General features: G+C 48.6%; 1 protein-coding gene and 1 long non-coding RNA gene across 7 annotated transcripts; one reads left to right on the top strand and one right to left on the bottom strand.

Moving 5' to 3' along the window:
* Positions 1-2,023: 2,023 nt before the first annotated feature.
* On the bottom strand, positions 2,024-18,685 carry fam53b (family with sequence similarity 53 member B). 2 transcript variants are annotated; one of them, XM_048986812.1, is made up of 5 exons: positions 18,466-18,682; positions 10,821-11,047; positions 9,760-9,814; positions 6,475-7,175; positions 2,024-3,127 (listed from the first exon to the last, which is right to left on the bottom strand). In XM_048986812.1, exons 2-5 carry the CDS (start codon positions 10,899-10,901, stop codon positions 2,840-2,842), a joined length of 1,125 nt encoding a protein of 374 aa, XP_048842769.1. In that variant the 5' UTR covers positions 10,902-11,047; positions 18,466-18,682; the 3' UTR covers positions 2,024-2,839. The 2 variants fall into 2 exon arrangements, with proteins under 2 accessions (XP_048842769.1, XP_048842770.1); XM_048986813.1 differs by lacking the exon at positions 9,760-9,814 and having other exon boundaries at positions 18,466-18,685.
* On the top strand, positions 7,182-8,012 carry LOC125715395 (uncharacterized). Of its 5 annotated transcripts, none has more exons than XR_007384047.1 (5): positions 7,182-7,281; positions 7,360-7,523; positions 7,565-7,646; positions 7,688-7,769; positions 7,891-8,012. It is a non-coding gene; the product is annotated as an uncharacterized LOC125715395 (long non-coding RNA). The 5 variants fall into 5 exon arrangements; XR_007384050.1 differs by having other exon boundaries at positions 7,606-7,646; XR_007384049.1 differs by having other exon boundaries at positions 7,360-7,482.
* Positions 18,686-20,421: the final 1,736 nt, after the last annotated feature.

A 20,421-nucleotide genomic window follows, 5' to 3' on the forward strand; every position in this document is an offset into this window, starting at 1 on the left:
AAAAATATCGCCACCATTTCAATTTAAATCATCAAGTACTGAAGAGCCAATGACTGGATCAGTATTACAGCTCAGCAACGTCATGCAGCAATAGAGTGAAGTCAGCTGGGCACCTGAATCTACTGAATGGGCCGGTTATCCCATCAATGGACCTTTGATGATGATAACGGCAAGATTCAGAGCGGTTCAGGGAGCGTGAGGAATCGCTATCAGACATGAACTGGCCACCACAGAATCTTCACCTTAACCCCATTGAAAGACTTTATAGAGTGGTAAACTCACCTGTCATCAAAACAAGATCTTGAGGAGAAATTAAGCATTAACGAATGTGCACCATAATCAAAGCTAAAGGTGGTCCAACGGAATATTAAAGTGTGAGACATTTTTTTGGGTCAGGCAGTGTATATCTGGGGCAATGCATGATTATTCTGGAAATCATTCGGAGACCAGGGGAAAGACGCGGGATCCTGGCAGACGTTTTGCCGTATCTCTTTCTAATCCTTAGCCTTGCGACTGATATTTCTTCGTGTGTTATCTAGGAGAGCCATCGGTCGCTCTAACCATTCCTGTGCCCAATGCATTTTTTTCCATTTCCTTTACAAGATGAACCGTAAACACTGAAATCAGTCATCCGTTCAGCTCATGGTTTTCCAGTTTCTTTAAAAGTGAGGCGAAACATCCAGTTTAACGGCGACGCTGGCCAAACTCTCGATCACAACAACAGCTTTTTAAAGGCAGAGTAAAACGATCAGCTGTCAGATATGAATGAGAATGTAAATATGATTATGAAACGAGATTTTCCAGTAGCTGTTATTTTTTCCTTTTAAGTGACAGCATGCTCCATCAAGGTACTTTGATCACTGTGAGTAGCCACGGGGTAAAATTAATCTCCATCTTATTAAACAAGATCGCTGATGTGAAGAAACTGCCTCACATACGTTGTCAGAGCATGCAAAAAAAAAAAAAAGTCAACTCCGGGCGTATCAGTGTCTTATGAAATCACTGGTCCAGAATTCATCCTTTATCTCATCAGAGCCTATGCATGCAAAGGAAACAGCAGTAACTAAGATGTTTGTGTGTGACTCCGCAAACTAAGCCTCTGAGTCTATGATTGGAAGGTTGCTGGTTCAAGCCCCTTTTTTTGCCATGGTCGCAGCACTTTTCTGTGTGTCATGGAGAGCAAGATGGGGTAGAAAAGAAGAGTATTTCCCAACAAGGATCAATAATGTGTCATTATTATTACATTTCCAAGCCATACCACCTGCTGAATCAGGGATGGTCCATACAGAAGGTTCTTGTAGGACTGTGGACAGGATCTTGATATTTCGACTTCACTAACAACAGAACCACAAGCCCTGAAAATGCACCATTGCCAAAGGAACGGGCCACTAAGAAGAAGATGACCATGAGTGCTACGTTGGGGGGTGCTGGGTGCAGGTCTATCCAAGCTCAAACCGGGCCTCTGCCTCAGCCTGGCGGCGCCTAAGGCACGATCAGGAAAAGGCCCAGCTGCACCTCACCACATGCTTTCGCGTTCAGGTAGCGTGTCGCTAAGAAAAACGTTAGCAGTTTGCAAAATTTTGCCAGTTAGCCCAAAATGAATCTTTATTTTTCCCAGCATTACAGCTTTAGAGGATTCGAAAATGCCTGCTCGTGGGGAAAGAGATCGCGAGCTTGACCGGTAGTTATAAGGAGTTTGAGAAACACCCTGGCAGAGAACTCGGGAGCATCTCCTGGATTTACAATCATCCACGTTATGGCGTCCTTTGGAATATGACATCCTCATGGGATCAATTACGTTTTACATGTGCTGCTAGACGCATATAATGCATAGCCAAAACTCAGGGCTAAAAAAAAATAAATAAACGAATGTCAAATAGCCAGCACTGAAAGTCAAAGCCACTTAGGAAGAAATGCCGTTTGAATTTCACCTAGAGAGTCCCTAAAAATTGCAGCCAAAAGCCATTTGGTCAGGTTTCAAAAACCGTAAAGCTGCAGGAATTTGACAACTATTTAAAAAAAATTAAAAAAAATACTAGGAACCATTTTATTAAGACTTCGGTTCGGCGTGACTCATGAATTTAACCCTTTTTACATCTCAGGGCCTATTCACAAGTGACCTTATGAAATATTTCTCTTACATAGCTTTACAATTCAGTGTTTATTTATATAGAAATATTTGTATTTCATTTTATTTTTTTGCTACAATCATAAAAAGAAAAAAAAAAAAAAAACTGATGCTGACCAAATCTCCAAATGTAGGAATCGGTCATCAGTTTGCTCCGTCTTTACAAAATATCGCTGCCGTCTACTGAGCAGTGCTGTGCGTGATGGGTGTCCATTTATAGAAGGCGGCGTTTCCCATGAGCCACCTTGGGGTGCTTTCCTTCAGGTTCTCATGTGTCCTCATTTTCTTTCCCCGACAGGGAATGCTGTGGGGGTGACGGGGGGGGGGGGGATTTAGGCGACAAAGAGGTTTCACAAAGTGCTAATCACCCCATTACAAAATTATGGTGTGAAATTCACCCCCATCCCCCCATGACGGGAGAACCTGTCGCATCAGAGTCCGCAGCACCCCCCCCCCCCCCCCCCGGATGAGTGCACGTGAAGTAGGTCCTTTTTTATATATCCCAAAAAACAATCACAATAAGAATAATATATACTCGTATATATAAAACGATTGTGCGTGTCCAGGGTGCTGGCAAAGCATTGTGGTCCTTCTGAACTCTCTCTGTATTGCGTGCTTCACTGGGAGTCAGGTGGTCTCCACATTCTGCCAGTAATGTCCATCCTGAGCCTGGCTGTGTTGTGCTCCCCCCCCGTATCAGAGACACTCGCATCAGTTCCTCTCGATCTGCTCGATGTCCAGCTCGCCACCCAGCCGCTCCGCATCAGTCCCGGAGCTGCACGGGCCGAGCCAGCACCCGCCCGCGTCGCCTCCGGCTGAATAGCCACCCGGTTCCTTTCCAGACGGGTCTTCGTGACGCGTCACCATGTGCCAAGGCTCCACCCCCTGACTGTCGCAGCCAATCGGCTGCTTGGTGCCGTTGCTACAGGGAGGGGCGGGGCTACAGCAGGAAGTCTCCGTAAAGCCCGGACAGCTGAGGCTGCAGAAAGTCGAGAGTTTCTGTGAAAACAAGGAGAAGAGAAAGCAAGCGATCAGCTTCACACGCCGCCCTGAGCGACGCAGCACAGCATTCATTTTGTGTACTTAAGGCCGCGTAAAAATTTAATGCAAAGTAGCAGAAATGCCCATTTTCATTATCTAAATCCCTGATGTTGCCATACATGTCAGCCCTGTCCAGCGTTAGTCACTCCCTCTGTGTCACTGGCGTCGCCACGGTAACCGGGTGTTTGCACTGTAAATTGTCTGCTTTTTTCCAGCCACACGGTCCATTACCCCCTCCCCCCCCCGCATCTCGAAGGCAGAAAGGCCACCAGGCTTGGCTTTGCTGAGACCTTCAGCAAACAAGCCATTGGGGGGGGGGGGGGGTGTCATCGTTTGGATTTATGGATTTAAAGTTTCTCCAGGTTTTTATGTGGTGGGTCGCCTGAGGTAGCTGGGCGACGGGAACGTGCTCGTTCGGGCATGCGGCAAATTCGCAAACAGGCGGCACCTTGAGGGGACCTGTCCACCTACAGCCCTGCCCCCCCCCTCCATCCTGCACAAAGAGGCCCAGCAGCTGAGAAGAATGAAATAAAAGTTCCAGCAGCATAGTGACTGGGGACACTGCCACCTGACGCACTGCCATCTTTTCTCGGCACTGCAGAACCACAGTTTCAGTCATGTGCCACCCCAGGAACGAGAAGTGCATGCAGCTCTCAGAAACCGAGAAGTGCGGGGGGGTCTGAGTATCTGGAGCGGATGTGGAGGGACAGCCACCACTCAGGACTACACTGTCTCTCTGGGAGTGCGCTTTCTCCCACACATGGCCTAAAAATCTGTCGGGGGGGGGGGGGTCAAAGTAGCAAGATCCATTTCCCAGGCATCCTGGATCGTATGGCGGTGGGGGGGGGGGGGGGGGGGGGGTGGGTGTCACTGAAGTACCCCTTATTTGCTATTCAGAGTGTGTCCTTGCTACATCCATTTTATCCTGGGTAGTAAATCTATATTTGCTCAGGAAAAAAATGCAACATCAGAACATAATGCAAATTAAGGGTAACAAGAAAGATGAAAATGAATCTCTTCTGTTCACCAGGCAGTTACTGATATCTCATTGGATGGTTAGATGCACACCGCTTCAGTTCCCAAACCTCTCCTCGGGGGCACCTCAGACATTCCATAGATTTGTTAAATTTCACCAGCAACCCAATTAATTAATCAATTAATTTACGTAATTAGTTAAATAACTGAATGAGGTATTAATTGCCCAAAGATGATATGTATAAAAAATAAGTGCACAAATTAGGACAGTTACTGTGAATACTGGGATGATCTTAGGAGAGGTGGAACTTTAAAACTATGATTTTGACTGTCAAACTAACATGAAGATCAATTAAAACATTTTCTGGACTGTCTAAGACTTTTGCACAGTATGGTAAAGACAGAGAGACAGACAGAGACAGAGAGAGACAGAGAGAGACATAGAGAGAGAGACAGACAGAGAGAGACAGACAGACAGAGAGACAGACAGAGAAAGACAGAGACAGAGAGACAGAGAGAGACAGACAGAGAGAGACAGAGACAGAGAGACAGAGACAGAGAGACAGAGAGAGACAGGCAGATCCAGTAAAAGCACATCTAGAAACACGTTTGTCATAAGAAAAAGTTAGATAAAACCAAGAGTTCTAACTTGCATTCAGGGTGACACACTTAGGTATCCCACGCCTGAGCTGCCTGCTGTCCCCACAAATGACAGTTTACAATTCCCCCAAAACAGGCATTCAGCTTAACGATCAAAGAGCTCGCCACTTGATTTACTAAAAGACAAAGGAGTGGCCCAATATGTCAAAACGACAGGACACCCCCCCCCCCCCCCCCAACAGGAAATGCAGGGTAGATACGGAAGGGATGAGCACCATTCTGGAACGCCGGAGTGCCGACCAGGAAAACTTGCCTGGCTTTTTTACAAGCAAGGCTCTGTGCCAGTAAAGTATTTATAGTCTGCAAGGACCCTGGGTCAGGCTTGTGCACTGCCTGAGCTAAAGACCTAGCAAGCAGCTTCCTGTGGAGCAAATCACGTCTGTCACGCTTATAAAGCTACGACATCTGAGCACTAGCTAAAAAAATTTAAGGGAATACGTACGGCCTTTCAAAATAAATAGATGAACAGTAATACATTGTCTTGTAATTAATATTTAAAATCCAGCTTTCACTGTGTACACCTCACAATAAAAGGATGAAGTGAATGATGTTATCGAAACATCCCAGAAACCTGGGTGATCCAGGAGCATCTAAATGCTGCAGGACCGTCTCTCGGGGAAACGGCTACAGTTCAAAATTCAAATTAAAAATTTATTTCATTCTCCTACCAGACGAGCACAGAAACCGCCCCATCACTGACTGCCTAAACGGAAGCTCACACAGGAGACACTTAGCCAGAAGGTTCTAGAAGCTGCAGTTTATCAGCTTCGTAACAGCATGGAGGTCCATTCTGTCTCATGCGACTCGCCCAGATGTGGCTATAGAGACGGGGGGGGGGGGGGGGGGGTTAGTCGCAGATGACTGAGGCAATCCAAACATCAGCGCCCGCCCCATGACAGTCCCCGCCACCGTAGTTTAGGAAGTTCAGGTCCAGAAAGTAGAAATCCAGACCATGATTTTGTTTCAACTAACCAGCTGAGTCCTCTTTGACTGTGACTCTTTATACTGAACTGGATGGTTGAAAGAAAATTTTGGTCCGGATTTGTACCTTTTGTATCTGAACTTTCCAGCTCTGCCCACCGCCATCTGTTTCCCGCACGTATCGCCGTGGCCAATGAGTTCCTGTCTCGATTACGGCCTCCGGGTCTCTTTTCTATGAAAATGACGCAAGTATAACCCCCTGCCCCCTCCACCGTGATGAGATCGCGCCTGTTTACCGAGCGCGTGGAGCTCTGAGGGTCATGTTCTTCCTGCACGGTGATGGAGGAGGCCCTTTCAGCAGAAGCTCAGGCCGCGAAAGGCTGTTCCGTCCTCCATGAGTCGAATCAGCCCTAATCAGGGGAATTCTGCAGCAACTGCCCATGGCAGTGATTTGTTTTGGTGCTTCAAGCTTTCAGATTCAGCACGTAGTTTGGGGTTTCAACTTTCAGACGGGGTTTTGGTCTTTGGGCTAATTTCAAGCATTCCATCTGCTTCCACATATTATACATTACAAGATGCAACAATGCAAGCTGACAGCTTCAAGCAGGGTAAAGCAGGGTAAGCCAGTCCATGGAACAACTGTGGGTTGAGAGCCCCACTCTGCCGAGTCAGGGATTTGAACCAGCAACCTTCTGATGACAAGCAGAGCGTGCCAACCCCCCCCCCCCCCGCCCCTGTGGAAAACTGACCTGGGTCATCTTGGCCAAGTCTAGGGACGGCCTCTGCTCCCGCACCTCCTCCAGCCTCCTGCGTTTCATGCCGATCTTGCGCTCGTTGAGCGCGCAGGGCTGCGAGTGGCTCCTCGCCAGCCCGCCTGCACCCATCCGCCGGCCCAGCTCTGGCGTGGAGTCCGGGGAGGTGGCGGGGGAGGCCTCCTGCCCTCCGGGGGGGCCGACTTGTTCCTGAGAGAGATAGAGGACGTGCGGGGGCTCCGCCAATGAGGAGGAGGGCGAGGGCATGCTGGTGAAGCTAAAGGAGGGCAGTTCAGGGAGGCCATTGGCACGGGTAGGCAGGCTGAAACTGGAGCTACGTTGCATGGCAGGGAATGCGCCCCCTGGCTGTGAGGCACCGCGCTGCACGCTGCCCCCGCTGTGGCAACGGCGCTTCTCCACCGTCATCCACACCCGCGAGCCCTGGGGTTTCCACGCGCTCCGGCTGCCAGGCGGCTCGTCTGAGCAGGACAGGGAACGGCACTGACGCTTACTAGGGGGCGCCGCCGCCACCACCACTGACGGGTAGGGGGCCGCCTTGCCTTCGCTCAGCTTCAAGTCGCGAATCAGACTGGTGATACCGCCGCCAGTGCCCGCATCCCAAAGGCTGTCCAGACCAGCACCTGGCACCTCCTGTTGGATGGTGAGGCAGTGGCTGATGTCTCCCCACATGCCCGTGCCTGTAACGCACAGAGAGAAAGGTCAGGTCAGCTAGACGAGCGCCGCACACGCCCCGACACATCAGGTCAGCTAGACGAGCGCCGCACACGCCCCGACACACACCAGGTCAGCTAGACGAGCGCCGCACACGCCCCGACACATCAGGTCAGCTAGACGAGCGCCGCACACGCCCCGACACATCAGGTCAGCTAGACGAGCGCCGCACACGCCCCGACACACACCAGGTCAGCTAGACGAGCGCCGCACACGCCCCGACACACACCAGGTCAGCTAGACGAGCGCCGCACACGCCCCGACACACACCAGGTCAGCTAGACGAGCGCCGCACACGCCCCGACACACACCAGGTCAGCTAGACGAGCGCCGCACACGCCCCGAAACACACCAGGTCAGCTAGACGAGCGCCGCACACGCGCCGACACACACCAGGTCAGCTAGACGAGCGCCGCACACGCCCCGACACACACCAGGTCAGCTAGATGAGCGCCGCACACGCCCAGACACACACCAGGTCAGCTAGACGAGCGCCGCACACGCCCCGACACACACCAGGTCAGCTAGACGAGCGCCGCACACGCCCCGACACACACCAGGTCAGCTAGACGAGCGCCGCACACACCCCGACACACCAGGTCAGCTAGACGAGCGCCGCACACGCCCCAACACACACCAGGTCAGCTAGACGAGCTCCGCACATGCCCCGACACACACCAGGTCAGCTAGACGAGCGCCGCACACGCCCCGACACACACCAGGGCGTCGGCCCTATGCTTTCATCATAAGAGGAACCTGCTTATTGCATTTTCGTTTCATAAGTAATAAAAATAAAGATTTTCGGGTTTCATTTCCCAGTGCAGCACACATGGTTTCGTCACTTGGGCAGTACGGGAAAAGGAAAGCGTACCCAGACCTGGGGGGGGGGCAACTAAATGCCGGTGTCACCATATAGGAATGTTATTTTAAAAGCGATACCTAGGAAAAATAACAAAGATATTCACGGCATCTGCTCCCTGCCGAGGTCTAAGGCAAACAAAGAAAAGTCTCTCAGTGACTCCGCAATAAAGAATCGATTTCCAGTTCGAGAAGCAGGCAAGCCTGCTTCCCTTTGGACACCATGAACGGTAATCGCCATCGCGGAGAGGGGGCCCTGGGGGGCCCCCCACTAATCGATAAATCACCTCAACATCAGCCAGCCATAGGCTAGCAATCCGTATTAATGCATCAGGAGCTCTTGACTAGCATAACTACACGTTCACCTACATGCCGACTCGCATGCTTACACGGCACTATAAAGCACTAAGTATGATTAGCATGGAGATCTTGTGATATATAACTAAAACTGATCAGCTGTTTGGGGGGGGGGGGGCTAAGTATGCCTGACTGGTTCCCCCCAAACAAGCATTATCAATAGCAGAGCCGGGGCCAGGAACAAGGGGAGACAGAAATAGAAGACTGTGGTCGCTGGCAGACTGCCACCTCTGGGGGGGGGGGGGGGGCTTGCAAGGCTGCACTTGACGTCGTCCACAACATCTGCTGAGCAACGGTGGAGGCGGGGGGCGGGGGGCAGCTGCCTGTCGCAGGAGCAAAGGGTGGCAGTGTGGCACGGGAGAGGTTCACACGGGTCGTGTCTTTACTACCTCTGGGACTAGAACCAACACCCTCTGAATAGTACCGATCCACAATGTTAAGCACTATTGAAGCGCCATCCTCGGGGGGCAGTATGGGATTCTGTGTTTAGTCACAATCACCTTTCTAATTTTACGCAGAGGCAAATGCTGGGTATATGAGCCAAGGTACACACAGGCAGAAAGGGAAGCGCAGCCGAGCTCGGGGGTACAGATCTGGCGCCTGATCAAACCCCGGCCGATTTGAACCACGTCTCTCTGCTACGGTGGAGGGGAGGATGGAGTTTCTCTCAGGGTTCAGTCGGGGTGTGACCTTTGGTCCGTGGAAAACAGACAATCGGTACCGTTCAGATACTCGGTGCCTGCGGACAGTTTCCAAGCTGCGGGTCAGCTACCCGTCCAGCTGCCAACCCCTGGGCAGAAGCGAACACCCCCCCCAGCCGAAGACAACATCCAAACAAACACTCAAGCTTGCCGTTAAACAATGGTCCTGTACCATCTTAGATTTTGATCTAAATATGGAGGATTGTAACCATCCAGGAAACTTAAATAATTCCATTATTCCCACTAACTAGTAGTTAATTCAAGCCCAGCCCTAAAAATACACTTCCACACCCCTCCCAAGACTAATAGGTAATTAAAAATGAGCCCTTAATCCCCCAGGTAAAAAAAAAGTAATTAATATAAACAAGTAAAGACTGCATGTATTCATCAGCACCCTTTAAATGCCATAATTTGAACTCTGACCCCGTTAAAAGTTTCATGACCCGAGCAGCACGCAATCTGTTTCCGAACCGAGGCAGGCAGACTCTTAACAATGGCCATCCTGTTCCTCCACATCTCTGCTCAGATCGCAGAGGCTGAGATGACAGGTCTGGCCTGCAGGGGGGGGGGGGGGGGTCTTCCCTCTCCCACAGGGTTGGGGGTACAAAGCGCAGGCGGACGAAAGAGGACTCACCCCCACCTCCATGGGAGAACAGCGTTGTCCCTTGGCTCATGGTTGGAGGGCCACACTGCAGACAAAAAGCACAACTGCTCAGAACGGTGGAGAAAAACCCCATTTCCAATCCCCCTCCCTTCCGGCGCTTTCGAACCCAAGGCTGTGGGCAGGGCTGACTGTAACCCTGGCTGCGTGTTTCTCACGAGCAAACAGGAAGTGCTGGCTTCTCTCTCCACACCAACCCGTACATTACTTTGACATAAGACAATAGGCCCAAATTTGCACGCGGCATTGGCTGGGCCAGTTCACTGTACCTTTTCCAAGGGCCGCTGTGCCCTTCTCTCCCCCTGCCTGTCACAGGACCAGGTCATACCAAGGGTGATGAGGTCACCCCCGGGACCTTCCACGACCGCTGGCTCCCGCCCACGCGCCACCGACGCTCTCGTTATCGAGGCGCACACCCCAAACGATCGTTCGAAAACCAGGCCCCCGGATAAAATATAACAAAGGCAGGCCCTTATGATAACAATTACCAGGACGGCAGCGCAATCACAGCAGAAAGCAAAAACATCCCTTTCATCAGCCGTGCTATAAATAACCCCAACGGGGCCTTCCACCGCCGTCTCAGCCCATTGTTGATTTCCCACAATCCTCAGGGTTTCCTGCTTAGCCGCCGTTCACTGGAAAGTCGAGCAGGCCCGGTTGAGGCTGATCTCCAAGTCTCCTCGAACCCCCTTCCGATATGCTCAAGTGCTTTCTCCCCTTTTTTCCCCTTCAGGTCTAGCTATCATTTCAGCACACGCTTCCGGCCAAAGAGGCTCGAGGAACAGTACAGAGCAGATTTACCAGCGAGATTGTCATAATCAGTGAGCGTGACTCATCCTCATCTCCTCAGGTGAACTGTAATTGTATTAAGTATTATAAGTGACATCAAACAAATGAAAGGTGTTAGTCATACTCTTTCAAAGCGGCCCGTCGAAGATTTAAAAACATGTCTGAACATGTACAGATACTAAAAATACAAACGACACTCGCTTTAGAAGATGCCAAAACCGTTTTTTTTTTTGCAAACATCTTACCAGCTCCAAACGGGAACCCCTGGTCATTACATCATTGGCCTTCTTCTTCTTTTCCAGCGTCTTTCTGTGAATGATCACCATGTCACCACGTGTCCTTGGCGTGTCTGCTCCAATCCAGGAGGAGGACGGAAGGAGCCATCTTCACTGCTGGCGTAGTGAGGGCAGGTGTCCTGCTTCCCTGCCCAGATTCCCCCCAAAGGTGCTCAAGCCTCTTCTCCCTCCAGTCCCTGTTCAAACAGAAGCACAGCAGTCAGTATTTCAAAAGCACCGCTTCGTACTTCACGGGCCACTAGGGGGCAACAGGCAGATGATCCTTCATCGAGGTTGGGTCATTGGGATTGGATGACCTGATGACGGTTCCGCTGCAGCTGAGTGGACGGCAGTGGCATTGTCTCTGTCAATTTAGATAGGCCCGTGCCTACCCAATATTATGCAAGAACGAAATGCATAAATTCATTGTTCAATCAACCAATAACATGCCTACATGCAAATACGTTGTTAAACCTGCAGTAAACTTGCAGTCAGGGGAATGTGGCCAACGAGGGAGCTCCCTCCGTTAGATCGCATCTCTTAATCCCCTCCACCATAATTCCTGTCTTCTACCAATCAGCTCTACACATTCTCAAGTTCTCACATCATAACATTCACGACTAACATCTCAGCTGCTGTAAACAAGGTTAGCTGGACATGTCTGAATGTATAATAGTTAGACAAGGTTTTCAGAACATTAATATCCGAGTATGTGTATTTTTTATGTCCTGTGGGTGGTTTTGAAAGGGTGCCTACCCACAAATTTGGTTTGCACAGCACCCCTGGTGGACAATTTCAGAAATGAGGGGGCAGGGGGAATGTGGCTTGGCTTTCGGGTTTCGTGCTGAAATAAAAGCCACAGATTTTAGCACAGACTTTAGCTCTCGCTGCTCTCCAGACACGGACGTTCCACAAGTGCGACAGAACCACCCAGGGTGGCGAACTTGCGGCTGTCGAAACAACAGATCTCCACAAGCCTTGCGTCGGGGGGTGGGGGGGAGGGGGGAGCGAGAAGCCAGCCCTGCTTAGAGGGATGCAAACCTCCCGGCCTTTATGTGCCTCAAGGGCGGAGCCTATCTGAGCTTAGCCGTGAAGACGGGGGCTGGAGCAGGCAGGATGGGCAACCCGGTCTGAGCAAAGAGTCAAAAACAAAATGATCAATGTGACTGATAAATTATTGGGGGGGGGGACACACAACAACAACAATGATGAGCTAATTGCATGAGGAAGAGATCGCAAGAGTTGTGGAAGGAAAACCAGCAGTTCATCATCATCAATGGAAGTCAAACCAGGCAGCCAGCTATTATCAGACAGCATTTCACTCCCATCGTCAACTATCATGGCATACAGGGCAACGCATCGGGGGGGGGGGGGTGGGGGGTACGGGGGGGGGGGGGGTACAGGGGGGGGGCTTCCCTTCACGAAAGGCTTGGGATTTGTGTGCACAGTGGAGCCCACTGATTGGCTGAGTTTGGAGACAGGGGACAGGTCTGCTACCAAATCAGTAACGGGGATGACAAATAGAGTTCATGGAGTGACCAATCAGAGTCACAGAATCAGCAACTCCACAGCCGGTAGGGGAACACTCAGCTTAGCCAATCAGGTTAGCCAGTCAGCTTAGCCAGTCAGCTTAGCCAGTCAGCTTAGCCATATGGACCCGTCTTACAGCTGCAGAACTCCCTGCTCTCGGTTCCCTCCTTAACTCGGCATGTACTGGGACGTGCACAGAATTTAAACGTGAAGGTAAGAAATACAAAGCTTCTCGAATTCTTCTGTATATACAAACTGGCAGAGCGCGTTGCATTTTCAAGACTGCCAACAACTGAGCGTGCCAAGCAGGTCTACTTATTAAAAAAGAAAGAAAAAAAAAAAAAAACTCAAGCAGAATGTTTCAGATGTTTAACATGAGGGGTAATTAAGCCATAAATCCTTATTAACTCCCCGATGAATACACCCACATAGGCGGCAGCCATGCGAGAACAGAGGTGCAGGTGAGCACTGCTTTTAGGTATTTCTGCAGGGCGTTTTGTACCTAAACACAAAACACAAAAAAACAAAAAGAGCATAAGGCCTTAGCTGGTGGTTGCAATTGGTTACGGCCATCAAACTCGACATCCAGTTTGTTCAGTAATGGATGGATAGTCAGAAGAAGAAGTGATAACAGACACAGTATCTCCTCACGACAGCACGGGACACAGTTCACACTGTGGAAAGGCTATGCAGTTCAGCACCACGTGCGGATGGCTAACGTCGTAAAACCAACCTTAGCAGAGAGCGCGCATACCTGAGGAGGAGTGACAGGCCAGAAACAGCCGGCAAAACGTGTCACTTTTGGTGGAAATTCGATAGCAGCGAAGACGCCCTGAGGTCTTATCACGAGTATCGCACGCAGGCCCGACCGGCGCAGAGCCAAATCTCACACCTCTCCGACTTTCAAAGCGCGAGGTGGTGCGCGTTGCGTAGCCGTGTTACAATACAGGTTTTGACACCGCTGCAGTATGGCAAAAATAGCTTCTTACTTTCGAAATCAAGAAAGGCAATTAAAAAAAATATATATATGTAAATAACCGAGTGGTTTAGCTGAAGTAATGAAGCACTTCAGTCCCCATGCCATGATAATGGGAGCCCATCCCAGAACATGGTCAGGAGGTGAGCTGCTGATCTCCAAGCCTGGAGGGCCCGTAAAGGGTTGTCAAAGTGCGACCGATCTGGAGGGCGGGGGAGCGGATGGGCGGGAGAGAAGATGAGAACGTATCCTCCCCCCTTTAAGGTGAGATCCCAAAACAACCACGCTGGCCCAGACTAAATGGTTTCCACAGCCCCACAGACCACTCCCCAAAAACAGAGGCACACTTAACAGGTGAAGCCTTCCTTCGAATGCAGTTTAACTTCATTTGCTTTTTATTTGCGGAAGTGCCTTCCCACATGCCGACGCCCTCTCTATCTGCGAGCGGATGAAGCCCAGTCACGACCGGGCCTAATCTGAGAAGAAAACCTGTGAATGTGCCTCATGCCGTTCAGCTCCGCCGTGGTGCAAACGACGACCTTGCTAAGCTGATGCTCTGCGTCCACGGGCTGAGTGACAAACTTCATCTGTGAGGACTGCAGGCAGTTAAAGGGGGAAGCTTAAGAAACTACAACTTCTAAATGATTTAACATCATAATAACAAAAATAAATAGTGTAAAAATTAAATAAGGTTCTTATAAAGTACTGAGGTACGAGGATCCAGCGCCTTAAAGCCCGCAACACCCTAAGCGGGGAGATGAGAAGGGGGCGAATTTTGGAAAAGCGATAGCTGTGAAAGCAGCAGGCAGACAGAGGGCGGTGACTGTGAGCCGCAAGTGGGGGGGGGGGGGGTGTTATGGGGGAGCAAGGCGAGGTGATGGGGGTTTATAGAACTGGGGGAAGGTGGAGCACACAGTGGTTTCAGACTTTGAAAGGTGCACGTGAGAGATTGGCAAATAAAGAGAAGAGTAGCTACAGGTGCTGCTCACTTTACGATATTTTGACTTCCGATGTTTACGATGGCGCGATAGCGACGCACATTCAGCAGTCAGCTCTAATTTTTGGTCTGTTCCCGGGCTCAGCGACATGCCGTACGATACGTCTACTGATGCCGGCGATGACAGCATCCAAGCAGCCGCACCTCCAGTCTCTGTAGAGTGGTGTTTTTTTTCTGTGTTTAACCAAATTATGCTTATATTCATTTATTTACTTTTCAGTTATCGGTATTTGGTAGTTAGCAGCTAGCTAGTTAGTGACAGTACTTGTCACGCCATATTCATATTCGACTTACGATACTTTCCACTTACGATGGGTTCATCGGAATCCCATCGTAAGACGAGGAGCATCTGAACGTCTGATTGTATTCTGCAAACAAACATTAGTAAACCGTAAACAGTAAGCAATGCAGTTTCGGCCAGTTTGCCCGAGGCTGCCGGTGGCCTGGTAGTCGGGACCTGGGCCGGGTACAGTGTCCCCACCTCTGCGCTTTGACAAAGGCGGGCGGCACCGCCAGGGGGAGGCCGGGCCCTCTAACGAAAACAGTAAACACCAATACGGTCAGCCTCCGGGCTTTTGTCAGCACATTTTTGTGTTTCGTTTCCTCCCCAAAACACCAACGTTTGACTAATAATGCAAGAAAACATGAACTACATCCACGGGACAGGGAGGTGAAAAAGAAAAGGTGCTACGTGCAGTGGGGGAGGTGTAGCTGCAGAAACACAATCACGTCTCGTTGTCGCCATACGAGCTGTTACTGAAAATAAAAAACAAAACTGCGGTCGACGGCGGCACTATTCCCACACAATGTGGCATCCACTCGCAAGTCCTCTGTCAATAGTGGTGTCCTAAATAGATTTTATATAATTGTCCTTTGTTGGCTATATATTACACAAGAAAATGCTATTTCATGCCTTTTCGGAATGCATTTTCTTTGGGCCTCTTCCAACCTGCATTTTGCTTAATTTGTAATTGTTTTGTTTAGAGAGAGAGAGAGAGAGAGAGAGAGAGAGAGAGAGAAGGCTTTCGTGTAACAAAGACGGATAGGCTTTAGTGTGACAAAACACACCCAAACAGCACAGTTCCATCTAAGTGACTGCTGGTAATTGCTTGCACACCCTCTGGTCAAGTGATGGGTGTCACTCCTGGGCAGTAATAAATCCTCCCGGAGGAGGAGGAGAACAAAATAAAGAAGAAAAAAATAAATCCACACCCCACGATCCGCAGTAAGTCTCCTGCTTCTCGTCTCACCTGGAACACGTCCTGGGCGAAACAAGAAGGGTAGCTGTGATCTGGAGAATGTAGTAAATACATTTTAAATAAATGTATGCTTCCCCCTGCTGGCTGGAGGCCCCAATGCAGCATCAGGCCAAACCAAACCAAATTACCGAAAGACCACTTCAGGGTGGTAGGGGAGGGTTCACAACCACTCAGGTCTCCATCAACCTGGTCTATTAACACAGCACGATCACAAGGCCTTAACTGACCAATCAGTAAAGGCGCACAGTGTCCCGGCAATGGCTTGGACCAAAGGGAGAGCAGAGATGAATGACCCAGGAATCCTCCTACAGGAAAGTCCTCAGAGGCAGCCGAGGTCAGGACTGGCGGGATTTAAACCTCTTTTTTTTGGTGTGTGTGTGTGTGTGTGTGTGTGTGTGGGGGGGGGGGTTATAGTGCACTCGAGGTCTGGGAAACACAGGAGGCAGAGGGGAAGAGGAGGAACTGTGGAACAAACAGAACCATGACAGTGTTTAGAAACAGTCTGAGGAGTAGAAGCCGACATGGATATACAGCAACACCGACTTACCTACTGCATCCACATTGCAAACATAATGCTGTTTTCTAAACATTAAATATTGTTATTGTTGTTATTAATGTTATTATTATTATTGTTATTTTACTAGTACTAATAAGATGCACTTTATTGACATGAGGGGGATGTTTTGGTGTGTACAGCAGGAAAATGCAGTGCAGATAAACTGACATATATGGTGAAAAAAAGAGTACAGAGTGCAATCAAGTAAATGCAGTGCAAAAAGTACACAAATAAAATACCCTGAAAAAAGATAAACTGAATATTGGGTAACAGAAATAAATATTCTGCGATAAAATACAACAATTTTTATTCTCATAAATATTATAGTATGAGTTTGCTCAGCACCAGAACCACAACCCCTGAACACTACACAAGGTCTCCTTTACTGGCTCGCTCACTCGCTCGCTCGCTCGCTCTCTGGCCATTTCTGTCCGACTCGGTCCACCTCTACCCTGGAAAAGGTGCCCCGGTGCCACATGCATTCACATGAGCAGCCCGCCAGCCCTGGTTGTCATGGGAACCACCTAACCACCTTCCTGGGAAACCCCCTCGTACGGCACTAGGTCTCATGAAGATGAAAAGCTGAAGGTGAGGTAACAAAACTGACAGCAGAGCCTAGGTAGAAAAAAAACACATGCAGAGTGCTGCCCTTCTTACAACAGCTACTCAGTAACTTTAAAAGTGCGGTGCCAGTCCCACTTCCAGTTACTTTATTTTGTTGCACATGAGTTGTACAGTTCCCTCGTGCACCCTGATATTTCTGAAGACACTTTGTGCTGGTTATTTGGGCATAACAAAGAGAAACGTTCTCCTCAATGCACTTCCCAAACGCAGATAAAAAGGAAATTATTTTGGCATCTGTTAAGAGCTCGCTTCTGTAATCTAGGCTACTTCAGAAATTTAAAGGGGAAAATAAAAACGGGACAGGGCCATAAAATGTTAAAATTGCTTTCAAGAATACCACTTTTTTTTTTAATACAGCCAGTAGCTCACTCACAAGCTTCTGGTAAGGAAATGTTTACCAACAGTCTGAAAAAAACAGCTACAAATTATTCCAACGTGGTTTCCTGGTCTGTTCGACATAAGCTTGTACGCGCAGATGTATATCACAAAAAAGCACAGTAAAAAACCCACAGCAGAGAGCTTCGACCGACGCACTTGCGCACACGCGCTTATTCACCGACCGGACCCAGCGCACCGATGCATTGTGAAGCGATGAAAGAAATCAAAGGGAACCCTTGGTATGTGGTCTCAGTTACATAACATCTGATCCACCTGTAAATCACACCCGCGAGAAATGTCAGCCGGACTCATGTACAGTGGGAGCTGTTTGTGCAGCTAAAACTCAAAACATCGTGAAACAGATATAAGGGCACTCCGCCATCTATTTACGTATCTGCTGTATATCAGACATAGAGAATCACGGTTGTAAAGGTAAGAGAAAAACTGAAGTATAATGAATGACGAGAGAGCAAAAACAGTGCGCTGGAAGTCGCAGAAGCAACTGAATGAAGTCACCCCCCCCCCCGCTTACTTTCAGCTGCCTTATTTGCAAAGCCAGCCCAGGCCTTCTACAGCCCGAGCCTCCAAACACAGGAAAGCTTTTGTCCGGACAGCGTGCACAGCCCCAGCAACAAAGCACCGGTCAACAAACTCTGCTGCACTCCTGGCCGAAGCGCGTCTAATCCGCACGGCAGCTGCGATCGGGATTAAACGGACGCGTGGAAATAACGCCAGAAGGGCGGTCAGTCGCTGAAAGCCAAGGCGAGAACACGCCAAATGACACATTGCTGGTTAAGAAACAGCTCTCTTTGGCAGACTTTGAAAAGTTTTTTTTCCCCTTGAGTCTTGATATATACTTGCTACATAACTACAAATAAAAAAAATCTCTTAGGTCATCTAGAACTCAATTGAAATGTTTGGTAATCGAGGAATACAGAACCGAGCAGTGAATAAGCTATACAGATGAAATATATTAACCTTCACATTAACACAACATTAGGAACAAATTAAATATATTTCATTAGATTGCTGGTTGCCATTCATGTCTTACAAGTGACTTCGCATCAATGAAAAACGTTTCCTGTTCCAAATGTAGACTGTCTCGCACCGGGAACGATATAAAAGCAGCTAAACTTCATCAAGCATTCACAGAAACTTTTTCGACAGCGATGTGCAAAGCAGAACTCTTGATAAACAGGCTGGTGGGGGTGGGTGGGATGGGGGGGGGGGGGTAGGAGCTCCATCTATTCACCCACCATGCGTCTGTATCAATCTGACATGCATTAAATACTCACAAAAACCAGGCAGCGCATTGTCACGTCTCCCAGTGGGTGCAAATATGCTCAGGTATCTCAGTGACTGCCTTCCAAACCGACTGTCAGGTCATCTTCAGCTTCAGCCTCCCAAAATAAGAGACTATTGACTATCAGGCACCACCAGATCGGACACTGGACCAGCCGATCGCCCGACTCGCTGTGAAAACAGATCGTTCCTTCACTTTACAGTGTAACACGCACGGCCGGAGCACTGCATGCTAAAGGGGAAACCGGAACACGTCTTTAAGGAACTCCCCAGAAAGTTACGTTTCCTTTGCCAGTTTTGTTTTACAGAAATACCTCATACGCACTTTAATCCTCTTCTGTAGCGATGTAATAAAAAGAAATCGCATTACTGCATTTAACAACTCAAATAGCTTACACAGTGCCCCTACAAACTCAAAATGGTATTTCCCTTTAAAAGTAAAACAAGAAACATCACTGTTGAGGTGAGAATACATTATAACTTACTAAACTGATATGACTTATCGTGTTCGTTTACGGACTGCAACAAATAACGATATAGTTCAATTTAATATGACACTGTCTCCTGGCGATGACTCGATGAGACATGGTACATTACTATTATATACATTTACCATTAAATACTGAACATGGCACATTGAACAGATACACGTGGAATCTCCAGCAGGGGCGACCGTCGCCTTACATCTGCGTTCATAAAGTTCAATAAACACTTCACTTTAAAATCCACCAAAGCCCTAACAAGTATTGAAACATTTCCAGTCATATTTTAGCCATTCACTTTATAAAGCTCTAGAGAGGTCAATATTCGGCGTGTACTGATTAAACAGGCATTTGAAATGTATATAGACTGCATAATTTTCCTTCATAACAAAATAGGAAATATTAAAAGTGAAAACCCAATAAGACAGACTACTGAAAATGTGGGGTTTGCTTCTTTAAGGTTTCATGAGCTCCTGAAGACGGACAGAGAGGAATATCTCCCACTTCCACATAACTAACCAGCCTGGAAAAGCGGGGAGTAATTTAATCAGCTCTCGAAAGTGAGATGTTTCCTTAGCTACCGAATTAAAAATATATAAATATTTGCTCTGCAGCACTCGAGGCTGAAAAGATGGTTTGTAGACACGCGGGTGTAATTCTGCTCTAACTTTCAATGCATGCTGAACTTTCAATGACTTTTCTGAGTGGGATGGTGTGACTTAAAAGCACCGGAACTAAGACTTCGGCCCTAAATTTTCTTAGCCATAAATTCACACGATGCTGTTTTTTAACGACACGGTAATTGCAGTAACCCAACACATGGACTGGTTTATTTCAAGCATACTTGTGATCATAGTTATAAAATGCCGGTGCAATCTAAGCCTAGTTCTTTGATGGCGCAATATTTTCTCCACATGGGCGTTTAATTTAATTCCTGCTCTTAACATTTTTTTTCTTCTTTACTCTGCCAGGTTTAATAACAGTCGCATGTGCGTCTAATGCACGGATGTCATAAGACAGCATGTAGGTGCATGTTTTAAGCTCTGTTGACACGCTAAGGCCAAAGCAGCCTTGGAGTATCATACATATCACTTTCAAAGTGTTTCTAACAAAGCTCTGTGCAAAACAGCTGCTTGAGAATGAACTGTGGACTTAGCGGACTTTCCGTAGGGCGATGCCAAACGAGCTGGTGAACGACGGCACATTCACCGAGGACTGCTCTCCAGTGACAGATCGAGATGCAAACGAAAATATCTTAATGTCTAGTTCGATGAGCTATGCAATGGGAGACAGGACATGGGTGAGACAGTCATGCACTACTCATGGGGAACGGTGCCTTACAGCAACAGCAAACACTCCTCCCAGCGTGTTATCTGGAAAAACTGACTTGACAGGACTCATGCGTCACAGCATATCTGATAGGATTACAGCTTCTCCCCATTGTGCCGTATTTATCGTGGTGTTCCT

This window comes from Brienomyrus brachyistius, chromosome 20 (assembly GCF_023856365.1).
Source record: "Brienomyrus brachyistius isolate T26 chromosome 20, BBRACH_0.4, whole genome shotgun sequence".
NCBI lineage: Eukaryota > Metazoa > Chordata > Actinopteri > Osteoglossiformes > Mormyridae > Brienomyrus > Brienomyrus brachyistius.